This window comes from Nelumbo nucifera, chromosome 3 (assembly GCF_055504915.1).
Source record: "Nelumbo nucifera cultivar China Antique chromosome 3, China Antique-T2T, whole genome shotgun sequence".
Lineage (NCBI taxonomy): Eukaryota > Viridiplantae > Streptophyta > Magnoliopsida > Proteales > Nelumbonaceae > Nelumbo > Nelumbo nucifera.
The window spans coordinates 106,932,798-106,943,579 of NC_142651.1; the positions used below are offsets into that span (position 1 = coordinate 106,932,798).

The 10,782-nt window shown below is 39.2% G+C and overlaps 1 protein-coding gene across 3 annotated transcripts; it reads right to left on the bottom strand.

Moving 5' to 3' along the window:
* Positions 1–1,479: 1,479 nt before the first annotated feature.
* Positions 1,480–10,563, bottom strand: LOC104598774 (uncharacterized). 3 transcript variants are annotated; one of them, XM_010260986.3, is made up of 7 exons: positions 10,134–10,563; positions 3,437–4,228; positions 2,562–3,246; positions 2,351–2,451; positions 2,181–2,270; positions 1,956–2,083; positions 1,480–1,840 (listed from the first exon to the last, which is right to left on the bottom strand). In XM_010260986.3, the coding sequence occupies exons 2-7, from the start codon at positions 4,127–4,129 to the stop codon at positions 1,696–1,698; spliced, it is 1,842 nt and encodes a 613-aa protein (XP_010259288.1). In that variant the 5' UTR covers positions 4,130–4,228; positions 10,134–10,563; the 3' UTR covers positions 1,480–1,695. The 3 variants fall into 3 exon arrangements, with proteins under 3 accessions (XP_010259288.1, XP_010259289.1, XP_088756655.1); XM_010260987.3 differs by having other exon boundaries at positions 3,437–4,193; positions 10,134–10,523; XM_088900529.1 differs by having other exon boundaries at positions 10,129–10,260.
* Positions 10,564–10,782: the final 219 nt, after the last annotated feature.

Consider the following 10,782-nt stretch of genomic DNA (forward strand, 5'->3'; position numbering starts at 1 on the left):
ACTACTGGCCATTTTAATGGCTGATTTAGCTAAAAGTGATAGGCTTTTTACTTGGTGTTTGTTTTAGTAGAAAAAATCATTAGGCTCAGTTTGGAAGGAGTACAAATGCAATTATGTAGAGTGCAAAATCTTGTATTTTGTATTATTTTACTTGTTTTTGTACTCCTTCCAAACTGAGCCTAAATAGTAAAATGTTCAAGGGTCCTATAAAACAGCCCAACTTCAGCTTCAGCGGCGGAGCTCGCAACTTCAGTCAGGAGTAAATCGTTCGGTTCAAGAGCGTCCAACCCCACTGCTATTGAGTCATTCTAACTAAGAGCCAACGTCAAAGGCTTCGAGCTGCAACTAGATTGATTTCTACGCCATGTTTATGAGTTAGATGCCGAGTTCAAGAGAAGCAGTCACTTGAGAACGGATTACTCCGCTATTCTTATATAAGGTAGTTAGGCACTTAAAAAAGGCATTTTAGTCATAAAAATATGTTTAATAAGGCTGATTTGCCATTCAGTAGTTTGATCATAAAAATTGTATTTATAATGACGTGGACAGTTTCTGTCAACAGTGCTCTAACAGATGGTAAATTTTGGAAAATAAAAACTGAAAAAGTTCTTTAGACGTTTTATTAAATTGAATGGGATGGTTGAACCACAGAATCTCTCAGGTAGATATGTAGGTATTTGAATCCCATGAAAAAGGAATTGTAATCAAGGATTCCACATGTATGATATTGTTTGCAATTGGGGCATCCATGGATCTGGGATGTCCATAACATTGCCACTGTTTAATGTAATCGGATCAATAATAATGTTTCATTTATAATAAGATTCCTCTTTTATGCGTCTTTGCGACTGAAAGACGCATGGCTTTTTTTCCTACTGTAACACATGAAACTCTAAACAAATAGAGGTAGGTGGGTCTTAAAACATTTTTGGCTATATTATATATGTCGCACATAAACCTCCAAAGATACTAAAAGGAAGCTAAACCAAAAATACAGTTCAAAATCATGGTTTTTTTTTTTTGTCGCAAAATTTCGAAGATAAGCATTGATGTTGTACAACGCCCCCTAAATGTTTCAAAATGATGCATGAATCAGATGAAGATTCTTCTGGCCATAAAACGAAAATAAAGGATCTGATGAGGTTTAATAGAGGCCTTATTAAGTGGGGTGGGACACATCCATCATCGAATGCTCGGCCCGGATTTTCTGAACACCTGGCTAGCTGTGTGGCAAGTCACAAGAGCCACTGACCAGAAGAAGGTACAGCACTAGTGGTCCAGACCCGAGCCAATGATGTCGTTATCGCCTTTTCTATTTATCATATCGTGGGTTGTGTGGTCATCTGGGTTTATAACCATGTTGCTGATATCTCAACACTGCAGCAGCAAATGATTTTACATATTTTCATCACGACCTCTCTTCAGTCTCCCCCCACCGAAACCAGAGAAAAAATTATTAAAAAATACAACACCATCAAATCCTAAGAACCATTCAAGCAATACGCTTCATCAAGTAAAAAAAGAAAGAATTTTGTACAGATATTTCCTGTAGTTTCTTACACTAAATAAACTTGTCAAAAACTTTGCACTGAAACATGCAACAATCTTCTTCTACATGGGTTCCTTGTTTATCAAAAAAAATATATATATTTACCTACGTGGGTTAAAGCCATGAGGACATACTTTTCAGCCACATTAGCAGGTTTTAACAGCCTGCAGCTTTTCATGAATTGCCTTGTAGCACCGAAGACTGCAGAGTGGGAGCTTCAACTTGGAGTCCCGATACTTGTATGCATTAGTACATGACGGACCAGCACATTGCTCACGTGGAGGAGGGTAACTGGATACCCACAAAAAGAACAACCAACCACTCGTCAATAACAAGATACTGTAATAAAATTTGAGAGGAAAATGTTTGTGAGTGGGTAGTATTAATATGTAATTAGCATACAAACCTGCATGGCTTAGAATCAAATATGCTTGGTAGTCCAATGTCTTTGGGAAATGTAACAACTGTTCCAGTGGGACCCATGACCCATCTTACAGTATTTGAGGCAAGCGTCATTGCATTTGCAGCCTTCTCCTGCAAGACACAACAACACATTAGTGTAATATTATCCCCCCAATCCAATTCAATGTTGGATTAGAGACAACAAGATCCACAGGCAATTCTGAATTACTTGTGCCAATTCATCCCGCCGTTTCTTATTCTTATCCTCTCGCTTCTTCCTATTAGAATCCTGGCCAAGTATTTTCCTGATTGCCTCCGCCTACAAAATCCCCAAATAAGCAAAAATAAATAAAGAAAAAAACATAAATAAATCACAAGGGATTCAGGACAAATTTGAACCTCAGATTCCCTGGCGGCCTTCTCCACCTGCATTCTACGCCTCTGAGCAGCTTCAGCTTTTTTCAATTGCTGCTCAACTTCTGAAAGTTTCTCCTTTTGCTCTGTTATCCATCAAAGGCCAACATCAGTATTAATGGAAATCCAAAAATAAATTGCTTTTGCAAAGAACAAAGAGAAAAAGCCGTGTTAGCATGAATACACAGGTTCTCACTTCTAGGTGGGGCAGGGGGTAACCCATTTGGGAACTCAATTAGACTTGCACCAGATCCAGATGAGCCATCTTTACCAGACTGAAGGGCCCGTTGACGTGTAGTAAGAGACATCTCCTTACCCTCCATGAAAAAATCACCAGATTCCTTCTTTGACTTCTTCCTCTTGGCTTCAGGCTCACCATCTGACACTGGTTCTTCATCTTCAACATAATCTGCATCCTCAGATACTCTATCTGATCTTGACTTCTTCTTACCATCTTTGCCTGACCTCAATGAACCATACTCCACAGCATCCTCATCATAATCACGGTCAATGGTCCTACTTCTTGAAACTTTTGAAATCTTTCGCTGTTTCTTGCTTCCTTCATCATCGTCTTCATACTCTTCACCATAATCTGTGGTTACCTTAGTTCTCAGTCTCTCAAGATATTGGATCTCCTCATCTTCATCATTGTCATCAAATGTTGCACCCAATACACGTCTCTTGGGGACTCGCTTGCTCTTGCGAACAGGCTCAGACTTATCTGTTTGCTTTCCAGAGACACTCTCATCAGACATCTTGCCCCTTGAAGAATCATCCTTTTTCCCAAGACTGAAACCACCATTGGAAAAGTCCTTCCATGGAACTCCTTGCAAGCTTTTAGTCTTGTCTGGGGGAGGGGACCGATCATCATCAGAATTGTCCTGCACCAGAAATATGTTCAAAACATATAACTACCATTGGATTAAAAAAAAAAATCATCTGGCTAATAGTTTGCATATTTGACATGGAGCATTACAGGCATTATAATGCATGTTTTCCTACAAGAAGTGTGTACAAACTAATTATCAATTTATAGCTTCTCCAATATCAGAACAGAAACTAGTGTAATACCGGAAGAATCAGTCTTTGCCTTGGCCGTGGAGCATCTGAGGAGCGATAAGACTTGACAGAAGAGCCACCATCTGAAGTTGATTTGGTATGAATAGTACGAGTAACACCACCAACCTTGAGCTTTACTTTTTTTAATTTGTTCTCATTACCCACTCCATCTGAACCTACTCCCAACTGCCCTGAGTTTCGGCTTTCTCCATTCCTTCCGCTGCCAGTATGGTTATCAGTCTTCCTTTGCTGCTGTTCAAATCTTTCTTTGATCTTACCTGTGCTTTTCCAATTAGCTGGGGCAAGAACACCTTCACTGCACCGTTTGAAATCTGAACCACTTCGCCCCTGCTCATTACTGCCCCTTGAACCACCATTGCTATAAAATCCATCATATTCTTCATATGTCCCTTCATCTTTCCTGATCTTTTTAGGTGCAATTTCACCTTCAGCTTTATTACTAGAGGAAACCCTTGTGTTGCTAATATTGAACTCCTTCCTCCTAGAACTGGTGTCGTATCCAGCATTCTCATCACTGGATACCTTGCTCACATTGTCTGAAGGTGGTGTGGACGACAAAGATGAAACATCTCGGCTGTCTAGAAATGGCTGTGAATCAGGTCGAGGCCGCCTTGATGTATTACTCCTCTTCTTCCTCACAGCACAACCCACACCATCAAACCCAGAAACTCCAAATCCTTCCATGAGGGGGAGCAATAAAATTTGCCCCTCAAGATCCAGCTGCTTCTCCAAAGCTGAGGAAGAAAACCTACTAAAACCACGTACCTCAGCAAGTCTGAAATGCTAAATAAGAGAATGAAGGAAACAATAAGTAACTATGTTGAAAAAATTCCCAAGGCCCACCAAACTAGTATTAGTCCCCTCTACATTAGAGTAAGAAGCATAACAAGAGGACAGATGAATGGATAGAAGGAAATTCTTCACAAAGAGATTCAAGTGAATTTAATGCTTAAGTTTACATTACACAGTATGAATAACAGCAATTGAACATATAAAATATAAAGAAGAAACTCAACTTCTCTTATTCCTTCAACTCCCCCAGTACATAGCATTAATATAAACTGTAATGGACACACTCCATTATCAAATATAATCCCTCTACATAGAAGATGAGAGATCAATCCGGAGTTGAATTCTACTTTCATTACTTTGGTTCCTAAGAAGAGAGAAGCAACACACCCAAGGGACTATAGAAGACCAATCAGTTTAGTAAATAGCTTGTATAAGATCATTGTGAAGGTCTTGTCTCTTAGAATTAGACAGGTACTCACTACCATTGTGTCAAATAATCAAGGAGATTTTGTGAGGTAGGCAGATAAATGATCAAATACTTATAGCAAATGAGAGTGTGGAAGACTTCAAGAAATCAAGGAAAAAGGGTGTGGTTTGTAAGTTAGATTTGGAAAAAGCCTATGACTTGGTAGATTGAACCTTTTTGCTAGAGGTGATGATCAATTTTGGGTTTGGAGATAGATGGTGCAAGTGGGTGCTAGGGTGTATTAGGACTTGCCATTACTCTATTTTGGTGAATGGAACGGTGGTGGACTTCTTCCAGGCATTGAGGGGAATAAGACAAAGAGACCCCCTTTCTCCTTTCTTGTTCACCTTGGTTGCTGAAGTATTGGGGAGATTGGTCTCTAGGACAGACGCTAAGAGCTTAATCAAAGGGTGGAGGGTAGGCTGGGAGAACATACCACTCACACACTTGCAGTTCACAGATGATACGATTCTTTTCTATGAGGGAGGAGACATGAATTGGATTAGGAATCTGAAACACACGATACAACTTTTTGAGCAAATGTCAAATCTGAAAGTCAGCTTTGATGGTAGGTGTGAATATGGGGGAAAGTGAGATTTTTGCATGTGCAAACATGTTGGAATGTGAAGTGTCGGATTGGCCTCCAACTTACCTCGATCTTCCTCTTGGAGATAATCCTCAGAAATGATGTTTTTGGACTCCGGTTGTGGAGAGGTTTGAAAAGAGACTTTCATCTTAGAAGAAGATTATTTATCTCTAGGAGGAAGAATCACCCTAATTAGGTCTACCTTAGCTAACCTGCCTGTTAATTACCTTTCAGTTTTTAAGGTGCCTACAGGGGTGGTTGACAAGTTGGAAAAGCTGATGAGAGATTTCTTGTGGGAGCCTGGGGAGGAGAAAAAGGATCATAGAGTTAGGTGGGAGGTGGTGTATAGAAGTAAGCAGGAGGGAGGTCTAGGGATTGGGAATATTAGGAAGAGGAACTTGGCTTTACTAGGGAAATGGCTATGGAGATTCTCATTGGAAAAGGAAAAGTTGTGGGCTAAGATAATTGGCAGTATTCACGGGCTTGCAGAGAATGGATGGGACTCTAGGATTATGGCTATGGCAACAAGAGCATCACCTTGGAAATCAATCCATGCTATTCTGCCTCTATTCTCTCCTTGGATCAGGTATGATTTGCACTTAGGTAACTCGATTAAGTTTTGGGAACATGTGTGGATTGGGGATCATCCGTTGAAAGACCATATTCCGGCCCTTTTTACAAACTCCACCTTTAAAAATGAACCAATTGCCACTTTCCTTGTTCCCTTAAATTCAAATTCTAGGTTTGGGTGGAACTTGGGATTGAGAAGAGCCCTCAGGGACATAGAACTGGATTGTACCTCTAACCTCCTATCCATTCCTGATGGGGTTTTCTTGGACCCGACAAAAATAGATAGTAGGATCTGGACCTTGTCTCCCTCTAGATCCTTTACTTGTGCCTCCTTTAAAGCCCTATTGCATCTGGAAAGTCCTATTGGCTTGTCATTCCCTGTCCAAGATGTGTGGTGTCGACCTATACCTTCGAGGGTTGGGAAGCTTTTCTGGAAAGAATTAACACAGGTGACTTACTTCAAAGAAAAAGACCCAATAGTTGTTTATCTCCACATTGGTGTATTCTCTGTAGAGCCGCTGGTGAGTCCGGTTACCACTCACTAATATCCTGTGTTTTGGTAAAAAATATTTGGGAATGGTTTGCTTCTTTGTTTGGGTGCAGGTGGACTCCCCCAACGAATGTGCAAAGCTTGTTTACCTCTTCCTCTGTTAACTACCCAACAAAAAGATCAAGGATCATATGGAGGTCTGTGAGAGCGGTTGTTTGCTGGACAATATGGGAAGAAAGGAATTCAAGGATTTTCTCAGAAAAGGAGAGAGGGTTGGAAAATATGTTGGAAGTGATCCATATAAGGGTAATACATTGGTTGAAGACAATGGAGGAGTTCACAGATTTTTCAACAGATGATATGTTAAGAAAATGGAAAGAAATTGCAAGTTCAATCTCGGCTAAGAAGACCCTGAATACTACATGGAATCCTCCACCTCCTGGATTTATCGAACTAAATTTTGATGGTAGTAGCATGAAGAATCCAGGGCCCTCAGGTATTGGGGGGGGTTTACGAGATGAGAATGGTAATATAATAGCTATGTTCTCTAGCTCAATTGGAGTGGGGGATTCATTGAGGGCTCAGGTGTTAGCAGCCCTGGAAGGGGTACAAAGGGCTAAAGACCTAAAGGTCAAGAAGCTGATTGTAGAGGGAGATTCTATGGTGGTAGTGAGCTGGTTGAAAGAAGACAATTCTAAGCTCTAGAGTTACAGTAACGAGAAGAGAAAAGTCAAATGGTACCGCCCAAGAATATGGAAGTTCAGTGTACTTGGGTTAAGAGAAGTGCAAACTCGTTTGCTGATGGTCTGGCTAGGCAAGGAGTGAATAGGATTTCTGGGTTCTGGCTCAGTTGTAATTGTTTTGTTCTTTTTCAGCTTGGAATTATCCTTTACATGGGGAGTTAAGATACTTTAGCTCCCCTTTTTATGTAACCTTATTATTATTTAATGAAATCTATTGTTATCGATAAAAAAAATACTGATATATGGACACATTACGTATTTTTGATAATTGAACTTTTTTTTGATAATTGATGGACACATCACATATTGGTTGATAAACATCTAATCTCCAACCTTTCAAGTAAGCTATGTTTTAGTTAGATGTGTTTCATTACTAGTATCCAAAAGGAAAAGTATCAACAACAAAAGAAAGCAATTAATTCAGCTTGAATAATATTACATAGGTCTGGGTTTGGAGTGGGTTTAGGAGTAAGATCTGTTCGACCTCAAAATCATGGGATGTGGGACCTTGGCTAAAAAACAGTGTTGAATGGACTTCTAAATTGATGAAGTGTCCATTTTGGGCACATGTCGGTTACAGTTATAGATATAGAAAAAAGATTTAAACTTTTAACTTTGTTACTCACAGTAATCTTGAGTAACATTTCCATGCAATAATTTCCTTTTTTTAGTTGCTTTTTGACATAAATGAACAGCTACGGTACATGATGAGCGTCATATTTCCTAATAGAACATTACTGTGAGTAACAAAGTTAAAAGTATTAAATCCTTTTTCTATATCTATAACTGTAAGATGTTAGAATCATATGGACTATATTTTTTTCATAGATAAAATTCATTAGATTTCATTAGAAGAAAAGGATAAAAGTCTGTTACAAGCATCCTAGTGGGAGGCGCGAGGTGCAGCATCACTCTTTAACAAAGAAATAAAACAAATTATATGGACTATATTTATAATACAAAACTTTTTTTAAACATCTTCCTAGTCCATTTTCTCATAGTGCCAAATTAGATCCTGAACACATGTTGGATTATAATTCGTCTCTATATACACAGCACAGAATCAATTAGTAAAGATACATTGGTCAATAAACATTAAATATCCAATCATTAAAGCTATGTTTCTGTTAGACATGTTTCATTATTGATCTCCAAAAAGGGTAGTGTCAACAACCAACAAAAGCAATTAATTCAAGTAAGCAACTTCTAACATGATAACACATTAACAGATTAACCTAGATGCGTGGCTAATACAAGTTATTTAGTAATGTTGTCTTTATGTAAATATTTTTAGTGGCCCATCTTTATATAGCATTTTAACTTATCTGCCAAAAATAAATGATAATATACAAAACAGAATATACTATTGGAGTAATCATGGTGCAAAAGCTGCACAATAAATCAAAAAAGTAACCAATCACAGTAAAGATGTAACATGATCTACTTACTTTTCATTGGCCCACATTTCACAATGTGTACTTATCAATCACATTAAAGACTTTAACAACCAGTGTTTTAAAAGGTGTGGGAGGTGTGCCTCCAAGCAAAACACCCCCAAAATGCATATGCCTGAGGCATTGATAGCTTTGAGGTGTATGCCTCAGGTGCAAGAGGTGTATGCCTCATATGCCTTTTGCATGAGGTATGATAGAGAGATGTACGCCCCATGCACCTCACACACACCTCATGCAAAAATGACAGAAAAAAAAAGAAAGGAAAGGAAAAGAAAGGGAAGGAGAAAAGAAGGAAAGAAAGAGATGGAATAAAGAGAAAATAAAGAAAATAAAAAGGGATGGGAAGGGAAGGAAAGAGAAGGGGAAAGAAAATTCCAGCTAGTATTATGCATCTATAAAAGATTTTTTATTAAAAATAAAGAAAAATGAGATCCTCCTTCCTCTTCTTCCTCCCCCCCCCCCCTCCTCCATCTTCCTCCTCACTCCCCTCCCCTTAAGGAGGCTTACGCCTCTTATGTTCTGAGCTATGCCTCACACGTCCAGGTAGTGGAACACCTTGCGTTATGCCTCCACATTCTAAGACAATGTTAACAACATTAAAGATGTCACCTGTGACGTCTTACTTTATCACCGGTTCACTTTTTTGCTTTCCAGTGCATTTTCAGTAGATTTTGCCAAATAGTGGACAGAATATTGATATTTTAAGAGAGTCAGCAGCATTCTTGATTTAGCAATGCATTTTCAGTAGATTTTGCCTAATAATGGACAGAAAATTGATATTTTAAGAGCTTTAACAGCATTCTTGATGAGCATTCATGGACTGAAGCTTCAACTACTAATTGCAATGTTTATCTTAAGCACAGTAGATATTGCCCAATCCATCAAAACCTGGCATTGAGAAAACAGACACAAATTTGGCAGTACAAAATGATATCACATATCCACACTGATTTCAGATCACGTCCAATACGAGTACTTGGGGTAAAACGAAGAGCACAAGCATCAAGCATACCCCACAGATGATCCGAGAGAGCCTAAGGAGACTACATAAAGCAGTACCCAGCAAATCAATGAATTCGCATGGGGAAACAAAAAGCAGGATAAGCAACGTATTATGGAAAATAAAAGAAAATAAACTGAATACCTCAAAAATAAATCAGGATGCCCGGGCAAAAAACCCTCAGCAAATCAATAACAAAATCTCTCAATCCAACAAATCAACAGGCAAATCCATTCAAAAAGAAAGAAAAAATCAAGAACCCAGCTAAGAATTAAACTAAACCCACATCGACACCACCGAAAGAGATCAAAACAAGTCAGCAAGACGAAGAATAACAGCGGAACAGAAAATCACAGCGGCCCATCAAGAGGAATCATAATACCAGATCGTCTGACGAAAATGAATAATAATAGCAACAGATCATCATAAACAAAACCAAATCGACATACCCATATATACTTGACAAAAGCACATAAAACAATGAACTAGAAATACCCACATAGAGAATAATCAAGAAATAGGAGCAGCTAAACCCATCGAAAGATCGATGCAGAAAGATGAAGGAAGAGAGAGGTTATAAACCTTACCGTGGAAGAAAGGATTTCGCTACCCTGACAGATGAGATACCGTATAGAGGAGGAGCAATTGAGAAGGGTGGAGAGAAATAGGATGAGGGAGGGAGAGAGAGAGTGAGAGATAAAGAGGCAGGACTCAGGAGAGTTCTATTGGTCGGTTATGGTTAGAGGAAAGGAGGATGTGTTAGGGTTAGAGTTTTTAGGTCATGATGGGAATGGTAAAGGAGACGCATAATCTTCTCCATCTTTCTTATTCCACCACACCTGTGTTTTTGTATAAGCTTGTCTCCTATGTTGTTGCGGTCGCCCCAATAACCCATCTCTCTCTCTCTCACCCTTTCTCTCTCCTCCCCCTTCTCTCTCTCTCTCTCTCTCTCTCTCTCTTTCCCTCCTTTCAACCCCTTCTTTTTTTTCTTTCCCTCCTCTTCTCACAATCTCACACGGTTTCGCAGGCATGTGCACAAGTTAAGACTGTGCGCACCCGTCCTGTACGTTAGAAAATCGTATCTGTTTTGCTCCCTTTTCATTATTGACCGATATATATTTTTCTTTGTGCTCGTTTTGACTTCGAGTAATTACTAATTAGCACTCTGGTATGCCTGGTGTCTGGTCCTCCTTCAGGTTGCTTTGGCCCTTCCTCTATTTGTCCTTTGCTTCATGT

Bases quoted from the DNA above. Each gene is read 5' to 3' on its own strand.
- LOC104598774 (XM_010260986.3), bottom strand. From the start codon at position 4,129: ATGGAAGGATTTGGAGTTTCTGGGTTTGATGGTGTGGGTTGTGCTGTG. The intron at 2,452-2,561 runs GTGAGAACCTGT...GATGGATAACAG, and splicing joins ACCCCCTGCCCCACCTAGAA to AGCAAAAGGAGAAACTTTCA. The intron at 2,084-2,180 runs GTAATTCAGAAT...TGTGTCTTGCAG, and splicing joins GGCGGGATGAATTGGCACAA to GAGAAGGCTGCAAATGCAAT.